This window comes from Trematomus bernacchii, unplaced genomic scaffold, assembly GCF_902827165.1.
Source record: "Trematomus bernacchii unplaced genomic scaffold, fTreBer1.1, whole genome shotgun sequence".
In the NCBI taxonomy this organism is placed as follows: domain Eukaryota; kingdom Metazoa; phylum Chordata; class Actinopteri; order Perciformes; family Nototheniidae; genus Trematomus; species Trematomus bernacchii.
Window position 1 is genome coordinate 169209 of NW_022987725.1, and position 19442 is coordinate 188650.

The window sequence follows — 19442 nt, forward strand, 5'->3', positions numbered from 1 at the left end:
ACCCTATTGTTATATATTAAATTGAATGTAAATTGTACAGCGTGATTTCAAGTCCTAGTAAAGGTACCGGAGGGTCACGAAAACCAAAATATTAATAAAGTCTGATCTTGCATGTCCCCTCTTTTTTTTTAACAATATATTATAGGTCTATACAAAACATTTCTCCGAAGTGTTTGGCACCAAAATACCAAACGGATCATGCATTGTTGTCATTACAAACACACACACACACACACACACACACACACACACACACACACACACACACACACACACACACACACACACACACACGCACACACACACACACAGCATGGTACCAGACAGGTTTGACATGTCTCCACCTCTGTGACTAAAGCAGTAATCTGCACGTCACCATAGGCAGTAAAACCTGTAAGTGTCGGAAGTAGATAAGAAGAATAATATTAATAGTATGGATAATGCGTGAGCCTTTTATCTTTTGGACATACATGCCCACCCTGCATGTCTCTATTGGGGGAAAAGCAGAGACCGCAATTAATGATGTCATAGATCTTGAAAACAGGACCTATACACGAAGGCTCTTCATTATATGAAATCATTGAGGCATAGTGCCAACCATGTGTCTTTGATTATGTGTATATATATACAAATATTTATCATTTATTAACAGAGACAATAAGGACAGCTTGTCTCTAATATTCGCTGGGCCAGGAAGTTGGTTCAAATCTTTACGTAGTCCGTCTGCATCATGTGCTCACTGTCTTCGTCAACCATTGTAACCGCTCTCAAGGAGTCAAAAACCACAACGCCTTCCTAGAATTGTGGTTGGAACTTTGATGCTTTGCTTGCACCTTCTAAAATGCATAATGTGCATAGGTCAAGAGTTCAGGATGTTCTGTCTGGTTTCACATGTCTGATAAGACATTATTGAGACATACATCCTTTCCATCAAACCAAATGATAGCCAATTTAAAAATGTGTATTAATGGTAAGCTTAATAGAGGTAGGTGAGGTCTGTCACAGCCACTTAAACAGCAGATCTGTTAACAGCAGAAACTGAGCCACAGACAGGTTTTACATGAAGCGATATGCGTGTCACCGCTGTACTGGTTCAACCTGTATATACAGCAGGTTATCAAGCTCTTCCTTAGGTTACTCCGAGACAAATGCCAGAGCATATTTACCTTTACATCTTATGCACATTTTATTCAAAGTGGAACCCAAATGACGTCACAGTGGATCCACTCAAGGAAATATCCTTTAGAAGAATAGACTAATATAAATACAGCTGAGGCCCACACACACACACACACACACACACACACACACACACACACACACACACACACACACACACACAACACACACACACACACACACACACACACACACACACACACACACACACACACACACACACACACACACACACACACACACACACACACACACACACACACACACACACACACACACACGATGGCTGCCTCGGTGTTGTGGTGGGCTCTGTTTTGTCTTTTTTTTTGCATTAATTCAACACTTTAACCTGCACTCACATCTGCACACTTATGCAACAATCCAAATATGTCCATTCCAATGATCAACGTGTTACCGCGATATCTTGTTTCAACAGTCACTTTATCACTTTATTTCAATTTATTATGATTATTTTATCTTTATTTCTCCCCTTGTTTGAATCCTGTTTTTCCCTCTGACCCTGTTGCTGCTTTAAACGCCTGCATTTCCCCAAGGGGATAAGTTCCATCTTATCTTTTCTTATCTTATCTTAATTCAGTTTTGACCTGAACAGTTTCCTCCCCTCTGCTCCCGGCCTCATTAACAAGGACCCTCACTGACACTGGCTTTTATCCACCCCAGAAAAATCCCCCAAAACATTGTGTCATCAGAAAGTGGACACATCTGATCAGCTCATTTTCAGACAGGTTTTTATACAGATGGATCAGGACAAAAAGAGAGTTTTTTTTTTGTTCCTGACACTTTCAGAGTCTCTTAACACACTGAGGGGACACATGTTTATGTATAAAAGACATGAAAAAGTGGATTTTGCATGTTAGGTGCCCTTTAATCTTAATTAGCTATCTGCTGTATCAATCAATCAATCAATCAATCAATCAATCAATCAATCAATGTTTATTTATATAGCCCAATATCACAAATTTGTGGACTTCACAGTTTGTACAGAATATCAGTATGACAATACGACACCCTCTGTCCTTAGACCCTCTGTCCTTAGACCCTCTGTCCTTAGACCCTCTGTCCTTAGACCCTCTGTCCTCAGACCCTCTTTCCTTAGACCCTCTGTCCTTAGACCCTCTGTCCTTAGACCCTCTGTCCTTACCCCCTCTGTCCTTAGACCCTCTGTCCTTAGACCCTCTGTCCTTAGACCCTCACATCGTACAAGGAAACACTTCCAGAGAAACCCCACAGTTTAAAGGAACATGGGAGAAACCTCAGGGAGAGCAGCAGAGGAGGGATCCCTCTCCCAGGACAGACAGACGTGCAATAGATGCCGTGTGTAAATCGAAGAGATAATACATTTACAACATAGGTAGACCAAATGTTTGGAAATGCTTGTGTCTATAATAAGAAGATGAATCCACGAGGATGTCAACAATCCTGTGGGAGCCATCAGGGAAGTAGTATGATGAGAGTCAGGCAGGACCGCAGAGACAGGTTCAGCCACGACTCGAAGTCCAGGTAAAAAAATGCATTTAGCAAGATATTTCTACACCAGTAACACCCAATAAGAGCATATATCAGTCTGTTTTTGATTCAGTATAAATATAAATTGTTTAAATAACAGTTTTTGAGTTCTATATTTAGTTTTAGGACCACACAACTCACCCACTGTATCTTACGAGTTAGCATGAAACACCAATGTTTTCTTTACCCCCTTAACCAATAAAGTCAAAGTCAAGTCAAATACTTATAAGTAGTTATAAGTTGATTTTGAATTCTGTCATAACTTTATAGCTCATATTTTATTGTAGATTTTAACATATCAATATATACTTCCAGACCTGCATCCGTTCAAAAACCTCAGCAATCACCCAAGATAAAAAAACAAGCTGATTTATTTGAGCTTGAGGGCATTACATATCATTTAGGTGACGTTTTTTTTTAATCCAAATCGATTTACAAGACAGGGCAGATATATTCACTTCAAGCAAGATCACAATAGAGTAAGTGCTGGTAAAGTAGTTACAGGGCATAAAATAACTTTTTTACAGCAATCATTTAAAGGTAGGGTAGGTACGTTTGAGAAACCGGCTCGAGATACACTTGTTGTTATATTCCATGGAATGCTCTTAACATCCCGATAGCAATGAATATCTGAAAAAATCCATAAATAAATGTCATCTGTGGAAGCAGTAATACTGTAAAAAGCACGACCAATCATCTGAGCCGGCCCGGCTAAAATAACTGGATGGCCTACCTGCCTGTCAGCCTTCCATCTGTGCACAAACGTATCTCGTGCCCTCATTGGTCATGTGCGCGTTCGTGTGTGTTGGAGGATGGGCTCTGTGAGGAAGTGGCAGATTTTTTCCGGCTGTGTATTTTCAAATTCTAGCGATCTCGAGCCGGTTTCTCCAAAATTAGCTACCCCACCTTTAATTGCCATGGAATTAAAACAAGTGTTTGCTGGTGATAAAACAATAACATTCTATAATTGGTGGACATAAGCTCTTTGTCAATGTTTTAATAAATATGTATTTTGGTGTAGATGGCTCCAATATCAACCCAGTCTCACGGCATTTTGTGTTATAGTCACGAAATTAATCTATTGATTCGTGTTCACCAACACGATTTCGCCATTTTTTTCGTGTCACACAGAACGATTTTAAAAGCAATGTAAATAATAACAAGTTAGAAGAAAAAAGAGATAAAAAAAAATACAGATGTCAGTATTCTGAGGCTCTGAGCCATTTCTTTTCCTCACTGACGGCAAAAAGACTCAAACATTATACAATTTAAAATAAAAGGGATAGGGTTAGGCTTAGGGTAAGATATTGAGTAAGAAAAGGTTTTTATGAACCACACAGCTTCTGGTCTTCCAAGACCCGACCGGACAAAAAGACGTGGTGCAGGCACGAAACATACTACCAATAGAAATACATTGCTTTTAAAATTGTTCTGTGTGACACGAAAAAAATCGTGTTGGTGAACACGAATCAATAGATTACATTAATTTCGTGACTATAACACGAAATGCCGTGAGACTGGGTTGGATAAACCACAACAAAAGTAGCCTACCGAAGCATATAAGGACTACAGATGGAAATGAGCTATTAGCTCAAATCTGGCATGAATCATCGCTTCTCTTTTCTGAGATTAATGTATTTGTATGCATGGTACTTGTTGAAATAAATACATTGATTATTATCAGCATTACAGCTGAAAAAGAGCCGGCAAAAAAGACTGACTTAAATTAAAGTGTGTTCACTACCTAGCTGTGGAAGATTCTATCTATCTAACAAGCTAGCTAACTGGTGAATGTTATTTTAACAACATAACCTAGCTAACAATCTAGCTAGCAAATGTTGGCTTTCTGACCTAGCAAGCGATTCAATTAGCTATCTATCTAAAAAGCTACTGTAGCTAGCATTTGCCATGTAACTAGTATACAAGTTGGTTATCTATCTAAACAAGCTAGCTAGCATTTGTTGTAACTAGTTTACAAGTTGGTTATCTTTCTAAACAAGCTAGCTAGCATTTGCTGTAACTTGTTTACAAGTTGGGCATCTATCTAAACAAGCTAGCTAGCATTTGCTATGTAACTAGTTAACAAGTTGGTTATCGATCTTAAGCTAGCTAGCATTTGCTATGTAACTAGTTTACAAGTTGGTTATCGATCTAAACAAGCTAGCTAGCATTTGCTATGTAAACTAGTTTACAAGTTGGTTATCTATCTAAACAAGCTAGCTAGCATTTGCTATGTAACTTTACAAGTTGGTTATCTAGCTATCTCAACAAGCTAGCTAGCATTTGCTATGTAGGCCTATCTAGTTTACAAGTTGGTTATCTATCTAAACAAGCTAGCTAGCATTTGCTATGAAACTAGTTTGCAAGTTGGTTATCTATCCAAACAAGCTAGCTATCACCTCTCCTAGTAGGGGAGAAGGGGGTAAGTTGAGCCAGTGGGTAAGTTGAACCACGGTCACGTGATTAGTTGTAATCACGTGACCAGAAATTATGCAAGCTCCTCCCATTTCTCATTGCCTGTGAAAGAGAGATGCTCATTGTGGTCTGGTAAGTAAACATTTTTACAAAAAAAACGTTTTTTGCTTGTCAAAGTACATTTTCTAGATGTCAGCTATATCGGCTGTCATGTCCAAAAAAATGTGTCCAGGTTTAAACAAATATATTGTATATGTTGATGTGTTGGCAGCGTATTAAACCATGTGAGTCATTAAGCTAAAGATGACTCTGAATTTTAATGCTAGGCTATTTTTTCTAAAATGGTGGCTATGGGGTAAAGTGAACCATGGGCCTTGGGGTAAGTTGAGCCAGTTTTTCAATGGAGAAATTAATGAAAGTAGGCCAAGTTGATAATAAGAGCTCATTGTAGGCTACATTTAAAGTTGAATTTACCCTGTGTTTGATTGGTAAGATGTATGAAATTGTATCACCATTTGTATGATTACTTTTCCTTTTATTAACATGTTAAAAAAAATCAATCAATTCAATCGAAATTTATATTAAAAGTATTTGAAAAACTAAACTTGTATTTGGTTTGTTATTTATTGTTTAAGGTTACCTTTAAGATTTTTTGTAGGTATGCCCAGGTTTGAACAGGTATGCCCAGGTTTGAACAGTGGTTCAATTTACCCCCTGACCTGGATCAATTTACCCCTAACCAAGTTGAGCCACAAGACTTTTTTTTTTTTGGAAGTAATATTTTCACTGCCCTTGATCAAATATTAATTCTTATCATTGCCATTGATAGGAGACATCCTGAATTATAGGTGTGTGCTTTCATTTTTACTATGTGTCATTTCTCCTTGCTTAGAGGACAGCATAACTAAAAAATGGCTCAACTTACCCCACTCTCCCCTACCAGTTCACACTCCCTACTTGGGTCTGTATGGTGACTTAAACGTCGTTTTTAGTTTTTGGTTCAAGGCCTCAAATATATTCGGAGGTAAACAAAGGTGAAGAGATTTTAAATGTTTGTTCTACGACAAAATATGCAGTAGGTCAGTAAATACCCCACTTGTGGTTCAACAACGTATCAAACAACATTGGTTTACTTTCTTATAATTTCCCTTACCTTGTTATATTGTAAGATAACATGAGAGCTTTTGTCCAAGATTATATAGTGCAGTTTAACACAGTGACAGTAGGCTATAAACACAATGTAAAAAAGCACAATCCATAATATGACCATCATTAATTATAAATACAAACTCCTGAGCTTTATTTATTTAAATACAAAATAAAAATTGGATGTCTTTTAATCGCACTGTGGCGGCTCAATTTCCAGTTCCGTTTGAGTCACCGAGATGCTAAGCTTGATTATAAACTGTGACGCGTCTCCAAAGAGAAAGTCCATACTGAGGCAAGAGAGTTTTACGGTATTCAAAACAAAACACAGTAACTATGGACAAAACGGTCAACAGAAAAAATGACATCACAAGCTCACCCTCTGTCATCCGCACTCGACATGAAACAGGTGACCTATACACAAACCACACCCATGTGACAATTACCGGAAGTGCTCGACAAACAAATAAAAGTGACGTAAACAAATATTAATTATACAAATAATGAACTTGGGCAAAGTAGCATTATGGCACTGTTGAGGAACCTTTGACTTAAAGAGCAACTTGCAGGTTAGAGCCCCCAGTGAATAAATGTGTCGGAAAATTATGTATACACTAGATTTTCCCAAAAATATACATACATATACACTAGAGTGACATCTGGCGTCGTTTTTGTAAGATATTTTTACTTCTGCATAAAAAAAGACCAAACGCGTGTGGCGTCACATCAGGGAGAGCGGCCGGTCTAACGTATTAATAAACATGGATCACAATGCTAGTTTTGACACAGAAGAGGTTGAAAATGTATATTTGTATGCATATGATGGACCACAACCTTATACTTATGAGCCTGCTAGGCGTCCAAGAGACCAGGAGCAGCCAAGGATTAGAAGAAATAACGGCCATCGGAGATATGGAGCTGTGGTGTGAGGAGAATCAGTGGAGAACTGGGCAGCTGTCTCGGTGAGTGACCGGCGTTAGCTACAGTTAATGTTAGCTAACGTCGGTCACATCACAACATTGTAAAGTTAGCTATCATATATCAGGCTATAACTAAAATAGTATTGATAATATAGTAACGTCACAACCGCTCAAACCAACTACCAACTACTACCGTAAATTGGGCAGAGAAGGAGTCCGAGAAAGTTGCTCCCCTATGTGACGTAATATGAGGCGCTTGACGTATGACGTTTAAAAAAAAACTGTTCTTAGTAGCAGAGCTCAAAACGGCTCCTTTCCCTCTGAATTCCTGCCCGTATGTCTCGTAAAACATATCAAATCCTGCATTAACTTTTTGAATTGTAATTTTCAGGCAAGGTTAAGCATACATTTAGTAAAAAAAACAACCTGCAAGTTGCTCTTTAAGTGTTTCATTCATTGCATAACTTCACCGTAGTAGTGTATATGACAATAGATCTTTGAATCTTGAATCTGAAATTAACATATAGGTTACTTTAATACATTATCCATATTTTATACACTTCAGGTGATTTTTGAAGAAGTGAAGCTGCAGCTTTGATTTTCCATCACTCTTTGGAGGGTATCTGAACGCTTTGTAGAGCTTGGTGTCATTGTGTTTGAGTCTGGCCTGATGGGAAACAGACACATGGCCACATGTTGCCACCATCAAGGAGCCCAGGCCATCCATAAAGAACTCTAGAGGCAGAGACAGACATTTGCCATTTAGGAAAAAAAAGCCAACTACGATCATGGACAGCAACAACTGAAAGAGTGTGGACTTACTGCCACTTGGACTGCAAACCATCTAGACCTACCTGAGTGTGCTAGCCTCTTGAGCTGAGGGTCAAATCCCACCCTCTGTACGGCATCTGTACGAGCCAGGAAGAAGTTGACCACCCCACTGACCAATGAGCATTTTGGGTAACCAGGAAGAGAGCGGTACCTCCCTCTGGACTTCCTGTACATGCAGCCACCTTCCATTTCGTCTCCTTCCTCATAGATGAGAGAGAAATAAAACTGGTCTCCTTGTACTTTACCGCCAAGCTGAAAGGAACAGAGAGACAAGAGAACTGCTTATAATCTTACTACCTGCTCATCGTGTATCTGCTGGAATAGGCTCTTGTTAACACATTATCAATCAATCAATCAATCACATTTTTCAAATGGTGAGAGACATGCCCCTCCAGTTCTGAAATGGTGATTTCAAAAACAAAAACAACGAACCAAATAATACTTCTGTTAAACAATGCATTACATATTATATAAAACCCCAGGTCGTGGAACATTAACTGGGTATACGTACAACATATGAATTATTATTCACCATAAATGCTTTGAATTAGTACTGGTTGCTATTATTGGGGCGTATTCCTACACGCAGCAGGATGAGTCACAACAACAAGCTCTGGGTCACAGCCAAACTGAGACAGCTCAAGTTGCAAAAGGAGGAGACGTTTAGGAGTGATGATAAGGCACATTTTAAATAGTCAAAGTACAGGTTTGGTAAGACGGTGAGAGACACTAAACGACTGTACTGTGAGAAACTCCAACACCAGTTCAACAACTTTAATCCAAAGGCCTCCCCCTCCATGAACAACGACACCTTGCATACCAGTTGAACCAGTTCTACTGTCGCTTTTAAGAACAATGTGACAGCCCTGGAACCATCTGGCCAATCAGAGACCTGCTCACCCACATCACTGCCTTCCCCCAATACATCAAAGTCTATCTCTTTTAATGAGAGAGAAGTAAACAGACTTTTCAAAAAACTCAACACCAGTCCACCCTGAAGCCCACCCTGAAGCCCTCTGCTGACCAGCTGTCTCCAGTGTTTACAGTCACTGTTTACAGCTCACTGAAGTCATGCCACTTACCAGTTGTGACCTACTTGGTAATAAAACTGATTCTGATTCGGATCATTGTGGCATTTGCTGTTTTCTACCGGTATACATTCTAGCCATGTTTTTCACTATGATCTTACTTGCGACCTAACATTACAACTTGTTTAGCCTATCTTTTTATTTCACTAGATCGCAAGTTTAGGGAAATAATTTCCCTGTTCAATGCGGGCAATGATAGCGAACACGTGGTCCTTAAAAAGAACGGGGGAAATAATCACTATGTCCTACCTACGCCTGGTTAATGTTGCGTGACATAAATAAATGTTTACTTTGAGTTCTCAGCTCTATTGCTTCTGCTACAACTTAATTTGTTTTGCAGTACTCGCCATGAACTGTTACTGCTCAGGCAAATCTCACACCAGCCTCCGACATAAATCTCTTTCGATGCAGTTCTCGGTTCCATCCCAGCAAGTTGGTGGTTCCAAATGCAACCAGTAAATTGGGGCAGAGAGCCGGAAGAACTGGTTGGCAATTGGGCATGATCTCTGAAACTGGCCCTGGAACCTCTTCGATGGAAAAGAGGATGAAAGTCTCACATGCTTCACAGCTAGTAGACACAACAAGTATTTAACCCAAGCAGAGCCCTTTAGAAACGAGCCATTTCAGTCTTACCACGTCCAGTTCTGGGACCGCCTCCATCACCTTCACCAGCTCTTCGATTTTGGTCAACTTGGTAAACAGGAAGTCATCGTCCACCCACAGGAAGTACTTGGTGGTGACCTGGGAGACCGCCAGGTTCCTGCCAGCAAACCAGCCCTGATGGAGGAAAGCATTATTCATGTTTTATTGGTCATTTTAGATGTTACGCCTCTTTGAGTTGCATTAGGCTTGTTCTCACATTACAGTGTGTAAACGTTTTTGTTGGTGTGTGTGTGTGTGTGTGTGTGTGTGTGTGTGTGTGTGTGTGTGTGTGTGTGTGTGTGCGTGTGCGTGTGCGTGTGCGTGTGCGTGTGCGTGCGCGTGTGCGTGTGCGTGTGTGTGTGTGTGTATACCTGTGCTGGAGGCATGATGAATTGTTGGATGTGAGGTCCGGGAATTTTCTTTGGTTCCATGCTGTCATCTGCAATGATGATTTCAATGTCTTTGTAGAATTCTCTGATGGTTTTCAACAACGCATTGAGTTCTGGGTAGCGCAGGAACGTCTTTGTGGTGATGGTGACTTGAGAGTTGATATCTGACATATAGAGAAGAAGAGTTATTTCAAGAAAAGACACATGAAGACATCATGAGATCCACTGTCCAATGATCAAGAGCATCATTGGACAAAGAAGAGAAGCAGCTCCTTCCTGCCATAAATAAATGAGTGTGTTATCCCCACGGTGAGTGAACTCCCACCTTTTCCCATGTCGTACAGGACTGGAGGTTGAGGCTGTTTGATGGTAATGGGAAACACAGCTTCATGGTCCTCAAACTGGAAGGTTGCTGAGAACAGAAGCACAAACACATTTCTCTAGATTAAATACACACAGACACAAACCTGTGCAAAGCATTGACAACTTTATGATTTTGCAATTCTATTTAATTACATTTGCTCTAATAGGTCTTCTGTAATTTTGTGAATTTAATTCATGCAAAGACATTTGTTCTAAATAAAGACAGACTTTTTCTAGTTTAGTTTTAATGTCTTAGATGCATACCGAGGTCTCCGGTGTGTATGTGGTAAATAGTGCTGGTATAGGACACATCAGCCAGCAGCTCATTGAGGGCCTCCAGGCTGCTGGACTCCACCATCAGTCGGCTCTCACCATTACCTGTCACTGTTTCCACAACAGAAAAGAAAGATCATTTTAAATGGCTATGCCTTACACTACGGCTACTTTAGATGGCTCTAAAAAGACAACAGCAAAGCAAATCAGTGTAATGGAAATCCACATGTGCAATGGAGATAATATCTAAGCCAAACGCAAATATTTGAGAGACTACAGCATGATTTGATTAATAGATGACAGTAGTCCTTAGGTCAATCGTTTGTAGTAATCACTAGTATGTTTGCGCTGGTATGACTTGCTCACTGTTAGACAATGCACAGAGTTTAGCAATGATGCATTTGATCCTACTTTTAATCTGGCCCTAAAATTAAGTACATACCTTACATATCCACTATTGTCAGATATTGTTTGCTCCTTTGTTTGTCAGGTTCAGTTAGATCTTACCTTTTACCTGCACTCCTTTAGCTGGAATAGTTGTTCTCAGGATTCCTTCCGACACTTCCAAGGAGACCTAGAGTCGACACATCTCAGTAAATCTTCAATCTATTTATTTTAACCAAACTAAATAACGTTATTTATGCTGGGAATCTTATCTATATATGAGGCAGTCCAGGAAAAGAAGTCAAGATGGAGAACAAGGTGGAACGAATAGAAAATAGATAAATACTTGTGCGTTCTCCTCACACACTTCTTACATTTTTCTTTTTAGCATTCCTTCACACAGGATTCCAGGTAGAAAAATATACTTCAAGGTCTGTGCTCTCCATTGAAACATCAATGAGAACAAGGAGAACAAGTGTTTTCCTGACTACATGATGAGAACAATTTGGCATCGGTCATCACTTATTTGTATCTAGCTTTACAGCCACGTTGACTTAAAGGTGACTAATAGGGCAAGCAAGAACCCTCACAAACACAAATATGGTAAAAATCATACTTTGACTTTTAGGTTTAAGACGGTAAGTTGAAACCCAATCAAATTGTATTCACACTTGGCAAGAAATATTGGTTTTTAAAACCCACTTGCACCATTTAGCAGTTTCAGGAGCTGTACCAGATATTTGCAGTAAGGTTTCTGCCCCTCTCCTAAAGGTTTACACCAAGATGGCTGCTGTGCAACGTCATTTATGAGAATATAATTGCAAGTAATTTGAATGCGACTAATATGTTATAATAATTTTTCTAATGTGTCATTTACATGAAGTATTGAATAATGTAATACTTTCAATGTGTTTTACATGTGGCAATATACATATTATACAAATGATATAAACACCCAGCAGCCATCTTGTATGAACCGGCCAAACACTAGCCCAGGTTTCTCTAAAAGCTGTGGATCAGCTGAATCTGTGGGATCACACCAACCGTGTAGTTGCTTCTTTGTTCTGCATGCACTGCTAGACCTGAAATCAAAATGAAGTGTGCTTTCATACTCTTCATTTACACAAGTACACTCATTCACCTCCAAAACATCCCCATCCAGCTTCTTGTCTAACTAGTTCCTGAGTCAAACACCATCATTTTTTTACTGTATTTTAAACACAGCCTTCTGTTGTGTCACAATGAGAGTAATGAAAGGACATACTGTACGGTGTAGCATACCTGGGATGAAGGTGGGGGTCATAGGTCGTACTTTGAAACCCTGGATAGGGTACTGCAGGGGAGAGTTAGACGGAGCATACAGCCGTGTGGATAACACAGACTCAGTCCTGTTGGGGAGATAGGAGGGTTAGTAGTGAGGATGAGGTAAAGGCTTAAAACATTGGCAGGACTTATACTTGTAATAGAGTATTCCTACACTCTGGTACTTTTACTACAAGATCTGAGTACTTCTTCCACCTCTAGTAGAGCACGCATTAAACAAGTGTTTTAAGGTTAAAGAGCGACTGAACAATAAGTCAATGGAAAGCAGCCACTCCCTACCTGGCTTTGTGTTGTTGCAACTCCTTTGCTCTGCGTTTTAACAGCTCCTCAGAATCTGGAGGCAAGAGGTCTTTGAGTTGCGCTGAACCTGGAGAACAGGTGCATGCCGTCTTTGAGGGAAGTTGATTCCTGGCTAGCAACCTGTAAAGTTAGGGGTTACATGGAAGACCTGAGGTTAACATCTGGTTTGACTTCTGTGTCATATTCCTCATCCTAATCCCCATCCCTTCATCCCTCCATCCCTTCCTCCCTCCCTCCTTTCATTCATCCCTTAATTCATCCTCCCATCCCTTTCTCAGTGCATCCCTTCCTCCCTTCCTCCTTTCCTCCCTTCCTCCCTACAACCTTTCATCCACTCCCTTCTTGCATTCCTTTCTACGAACATCCCTTCGAACTTCGACCCCTTCCCTTTTTCATCGCTCCCTTCCTACCTCCCTTTATCCATTCATCCCTTCCCTTCTCCCTACATCCTGCTTCGGCATACAGTATAAGTGTTGCACGGCCAGATACGGCTCGAGAAGCTGACTCAGATGAATGAGGCGAGTAAACACAGCTGACAGCCGGCGTGAAACTCGAGCGATTATTCGCATCGCGTCCGGTGTGAACGCACCATTATTACAAGTATTATATAATTATATAATTACAAAATAAAATCACCACTCTCAGTACAGCGCCACTTTCCGAACAGGTAATGCACGCAAATAAAATATTTATATTATTATTATTATTATTATTAATAATAATATATAAATAAAAACATCTTGTATTTTAGTTACACCCGCTATTGATTAATGTTGTCAACATTGGACCTTGATACCGTCCACATAGCTATCGTGAAATAATATAATCGAAAACATTAAACCTCTTTGATTTAATAATGGGAGCTGAAGCCTCTCTGCCTTCTCATCTAACACACACTCCCTTATTTATCTTTGAATAATAATACTGTAAAAATAAAGACGACTATACTACGGTCCTTCGGTCCTGAGATTAGCGCCTGCAGGCTCCATGGACCTGTCAGCTCCGGACAGCATAAAATGCGTATATGAAGGGGGGCGTCATGAACGCAAGAAATCATACCCTCGTGGGGGCGCGTTCATGTGATTGGCTTAGAATTGAGGAGACATCTGATTGGCTATAGATAGAAAAAATTACAAGTACGAATCGGGTCACCGTCAGGGGAGTCTCAAAAAACCCACACACGAATGCACAGCGATCCATGCAGAGAAAGCGGTTTGTGTTTGCAGGTGCAGCGGGTTTAAACGGAAGACAAATATGTGAGGATCAAAAATACATATGTAAAACTTTTTTCTGTATTTGGATTTTATTTACATGAATATGAAACGGAACACATTTGTGTGTGCATTGAAAAACACAAGTGTGGATCCTTTTGCGGATCATGAAATACAAGTTTGAGTCCTTCTGTGTGCATGTGTGAATTATGAGACTGTTCTGAGCCCATATAACACGACCTACTGTGTATATCATGATAGGTCTACATGCTTATATTAAATAATTGAGTCATAGTGCCAACCAATGATAACCGAAACCCAGCCTCATGTCGCACACACACACACACACACACACACACACACACACACACACACACACACACACACACACACACACACACACACACACACACACACACACACACACACACACACACACACACACACACACACACACACATAATTGGATACTTTACCTCTTTGTATGTTGTGAGGGAAGTGGGTTGGCTTCAGGACCTCCAACAATTCCATTTATAAACAGATATGAAAGAACACACACCAACACACACCCAAGAGTAGCAGTCTGAAGTGTTGTTGCATTACAAAGAGCCATCTGTAGAATGGAGAAACAAAAAGGTTCAGTGAGAGGAACGTATGATGCCAGTAAACAAGAAGTAGGTCAGCTGTCCATGTCAGACATGACACTTGCTAACTTCACTAACCCAGACAAAACAGAACAGAACTGAGGCGCCTCATGTGACAAAAACACCAAGAAAGTGTCATCACTGGATAAAATGACATTATAGTTGACTGTAGTATAAAAGAAACCTTTATTCGTAACAGTGTTTTTCCTACGGTATAGTGCAGATTAATAATATAGTGTAATGTGAGGCTGTGAACACGGTCAGATCAGTGTTTCCATCAGAATGTGTGTGTAACTTCATGTGGCCAAGTTAAAAAAACAAGGCCTCACATTAAGAGTGTTCATGTCAAACTGAAAGGCCACCTTTAGTAGGTTCAGGTAAACTATTCTTCACAATATCTGAAGTTAATGAGGTACGAAGTTACGATTACGAGTAAAAACTCCCCTCTCTCGTGCTGGAAAACTAACAAGGTCAAGTGTCGGTCAATGTAGTGACCATGGACACCTGTAAGGAAGCGTAACATGTATGTTAATATTCGGGTGGTTTACCAGCCTTCACCTCGGTCAACCAACAAGAAGGCTTTGGCTATAAAATGCAAATACAACATGTGTTCAGCAGTACAATCCCGGGGTCTCTTGCATCGCACTCTGTCTGCCTCCAGCACTTCTTCTGAACCTGTTAGTTAATTTTTTAATGCTGCAGTAAATAAGCCATGAAGTTAAAAGTATTGAGAAGGATGTCCGGACACTTGCCAACTTCCAACAACTGGAACATGCAATAACAAGTGTTTTTATGCTATACAATAAATGTCATCTATTCTTATCCCAACACCGCGCCCTATTAACACGGTCAAAGTGTTTACTTACAAGTGTCCACACAGAATCTTCCTGGAAAGGAACAAGAGTCTGTGCATCCTTGTACTCTATGTACACTATGTACTGTGTATCTTTGTACACATAGAGTAAAAGGATACACCCCGGCAAAAATGATAATATTATTATAATTTCAAGACAGACAGTACGTTACATGTGTTGTAAAAAGAGGCTGCCTCCCCCCCTGAGATGGTTTGAATTAGGCAGACTTCCAGCCATTTCGCTGATACGTCATGGCATGCTGGTTTGTAAAAGAAGCCCGAATCCAAGCAGAAAAAAGACACACTTAAATGATAGAAAATAAAATGGATTTGTCAAGCACCTGTAATGCAGAGCCTTCACCTAGATCACCTGCATTAAATTAAATGTGACAGAAGCCTACATCAGTATCACCAAACAGAGCGAACACATGTCACACTCCCCGGTTAAATCTCTATATTCTTCTCTTTCACGGTGGAAACACCCGGTGTGGGCATCATCACTTCTTGTCTCGTTTTAAATACATTACAGTAGTTTGACATTTATTACTAAACTATACAAGTTGACAAACATCACAATCATTATAATACATCATTACAAACACCACATTCAATAGTTATAATAGTAAATACCTGATGGTTAAACAATACTCCAGGTGTCTTCGTCTTAGCGCACTTCAGACCTGTGTTAAACCTGTCTGTGAGCTGCGTTGATGTTATCCTGTGAACCTGAGGGCTGGCATACCTGAAACAGAGCTGTGACCATGTGATGAGCTGTGACAATACGATGTGCCCGACAGAGATTTAAATATTCACCACACCCACTTGTGTTGCATACTGTGGAAGCATTTTTTACAATTTAAATTCATATTAACATCACACACACACACACACACACACACACACACACACACACACACACACACACACACACACACACACACACACACACACACACACACACACACACACACACACACACACACACACACACACACACACACACACACACACACACACACACACACACACACACACACACAGCATGCTACCAGACAGGTTTGACATGTCTCCACCTCTGTGACTAAAGCAGTAATCTGCACGTCACCATAGGGAGTAAAACCTGTAAGTGTCGGAAGTAGTTAAGTAGAATAATATTAACTAGAGAATGCAATTCCTGAAGAAATTGCTAGTGGGAATGCTTTATGCTGAAATGTAATGTGTAAGAGGAAAGTGAAGAAAGTGAAGAATTTAGATTGAAATGATACATGAACACTGGGGGCTTGAATGTGTGATGAGAGAAGAAAAGAAAGTAAAAAGGCTTGGAAAAGCAGCAGAATATTTGTCAGTTGGAGTTATGACATCATCTTGTTCGGCATATGATGATGACACCCCATAATTTACGTAGAGCTGTTGAGGCATGGACCGGTGATATACAAGCGAAGTTTGGGGGCGATCCGGCCGTGTCCATTGGAGTTACAGCGACATCGTGTTTCATGGCGAGCATTGTGTTGCCATGGCAACGGCATTTGAAGAAATCTCAAAACTGTCTCGTAGATGTCTTCACGGCTGGACTGTTAGCACACATGTGAATTTTGAGCACTTTTTGAACATTTTCATAGGAGTTAAAGGGACATCGTGTTTTATGGCGAGGGATGCGTTTCCATTACACAGGTGTTTATAGTTGAGCTAACGAGCTATGAAGAGATCAAAGGTTTGCATTGTTCTGAATGACAGATAAACCTCTTACATGTGAACGTTTTGTGGAAGAACGATAACAGATATCTGTGAAATTTCAAAACGTGAAGCATGTGAAGGAAGTTGAGTATCTGAAGTGTAATTTTTGTGTACTTTCGGGTTAATAATGTGGCCTTTTTGGCAGTTTAACTAAAGGTGTGCGGCTGCTGCTGTGAGGAAATATCTGCCTGAAATTACAATGGGCTTTAATGGAGACATGTTGAACGTTTTTGTCACTTCATGCCCTCAAGAGGCATTTTGCTTAATTATTTGTCATTTTTCAAGCTACGGGATGTTTTCCTACGTTTGTCATGAACAATTATGTCTCAAGAATGTAGGATTTGGGAATTATGGCAGTTTTAAAAAAAAATATGAAGGCACATTTCAAGATTTCTTACCCTCTAGCTGTGACATCACGCACTCTAGTTAATGTTAAAATCTGAAGAAAACCTCTTTAACAAGGTCTGAACAATGTTTAATATCTCTAAAAGTAAGAATCAGATTTAAAAGTTGTGTTACACGAATAATGTCAGAAAGATGTGTAACATTTTAAAGTTGGAATGAGGTTTCTGAGTGAAAGTATGAATGAACAGTTAGCAGTTGAAGTCGCATGAAGATTTGTTGAAGTCTGAAGAATATCTCCATTGACTTCAATGTTAAAAATGTGATGAATTATGGGATGTATCTCTGGAATTATGAAAGTTATGAATGATAAAAGTAATAGCAGTCGATTCCCGACCGAGCTGAACGTTTTGATGTTTGAACGGAGTTTCTGCGATGTTCAATGTGGGAGGAGAAGACGGACAAAATAATTGGACGGAATAATAATAACTCGTTTGTCCGTAGCATAACATTTAGTGGGAATGCTGTATCAGCATTCCCACTAAATAATATGGATAATGCGTGGGCCTTTTATCTTTTGGACATACATGCCCACCCTGCATGTCTCTATTGGGAAAAAAAGCAGAGACCGCAATTAATGATGTCATAGATCTTGAAAACAGGACCTATACACGAAGGCTCTTCATTATATGAAATCATTGAGGCATAGTGCCAACCATGTGTCTTTGATTCTGTGCATATATATATATTTGCACACATATTTTGATATACATTTGTTTTTATATTGGGGATTGTGGGAAACAACTCGCCGGGCACATAAGCTCCCCACTCAAAAGGCTCCAGTCTCTCTTCACGAAGGCCATATTGGCACCCAGTAGGGCTTTCCCCACTAGATTGAGACCCCAAACCCCTTCCTTGGACCAGGATTACCAGCCCCCCAAATGTATTAGCTAGTGCAGTCTGTGGCAGGGCCATTATTATTTTTTCTTATCTGTTTGCAGTGTACTTAGGCAAAATGTGTTAAGCTCAACAGTATTCTTTTTATTTACCTGCACTACGGTGTCTTCTCCCTCAGTTTTAATAATAATAATAATACATTTCATTTCTAAGCGCTTTTTCAGCAACACCATAGTTTCAGGTTTATAAGCGATAGACCAGATTTGTGTGACACCGCGTGATTCTAACAAATCTTGAACATTAAAGTTTTTTTAAATGTTTCCCATTATCTATTCTTAATGATTCGATATTTAGAAATTTAATTAACAGTTCTGCTAAACTTGGCAGAAATATTCCTCTCCATTTCAACTTTCAGGGGATAAACTCTTTTAGCACTTGAGCCATTGTCTGCACAAAACAGGAAATACTTATTTCCTAAATTAGATTGTCTTGACAGGGGCCCTGCCACATCAGCACTGAAGTGTCTATGAGGTGTGTGTGATAATGTGACGCGGGTGAGTTTCCGTCTTTCGAAATCCTCCTAAAGTTTATCACGTCTCCCTCTGGGTATATCAATCCTTTGGCTTTTCATACCTTGACCACCCTATCTGCCCCTACATGACCTAAACCCTCTTAATACGAGAAGGTGGTCGGGCGGTGGGACTCTCACTCTCTCTCCTTCTCTCCACTCCTCAGGTATAATAAGACGCAAAGGCCCCAGGCTAGCTGGCCACTCCCTTGCTAACTTACAGTATCAACCTCCCTGTTTCCTCGAGATAAGTAGTCATTGCATTCCGTATGGCTCTCAACTTTTAACCATTTTACTTTAAATTTTCGCCTTGCTTCTGCAATTATTTCCCATTGCTCTGCATGTGAAAGACGCTTTCCCTTCGTGGTTTCAAGCTCTCTCTGTTTGTCCTTTTTGACTTCCAGGGAAGGGTG

At 40.0% G+C, this 19442-nt stretch overlaps 1 protein-coding gene across 1 annotated transcript; it reads right to left on the reverse strand.

The window, feature by feature from the left end:
• Window positions 1-7698: 7698 nt before the first annotated feature.
• On the reverse strand, window positions 7699-16273 carry LOC117493930 (beta-1,4 N-acetylgalactosaminyltransferase 2-like). The gene is made up of 12 exons (XM_034144531.1): window positions 16119-16273; window positions 14468-14604; window positions 12760-12900; window positions 12439-12545; window positions 12202-12239; window positions 11281-11347; window positions 10765-10884; window positions 10463-10549; window positions 10120-10301; window positions 9740-9883; window positions 8042-8270; window positions 7699-7922 (listed from the first exon to the last, which is right to left on the reverse strand). The coding sequence occupies exons 2-12, from the start codon at window positions 14602-14604 to the stop codon at window positions 7729-7731; spliced, it is 1446 nt and encodes a 481-aa protein (XP_034000422.1). The 5' UTR covers window positions 16119-16273; the 3' UTR covers window positions 7699-7728.
• Window positions 16274-19442: the final 3169 nt, after the last annotated feature.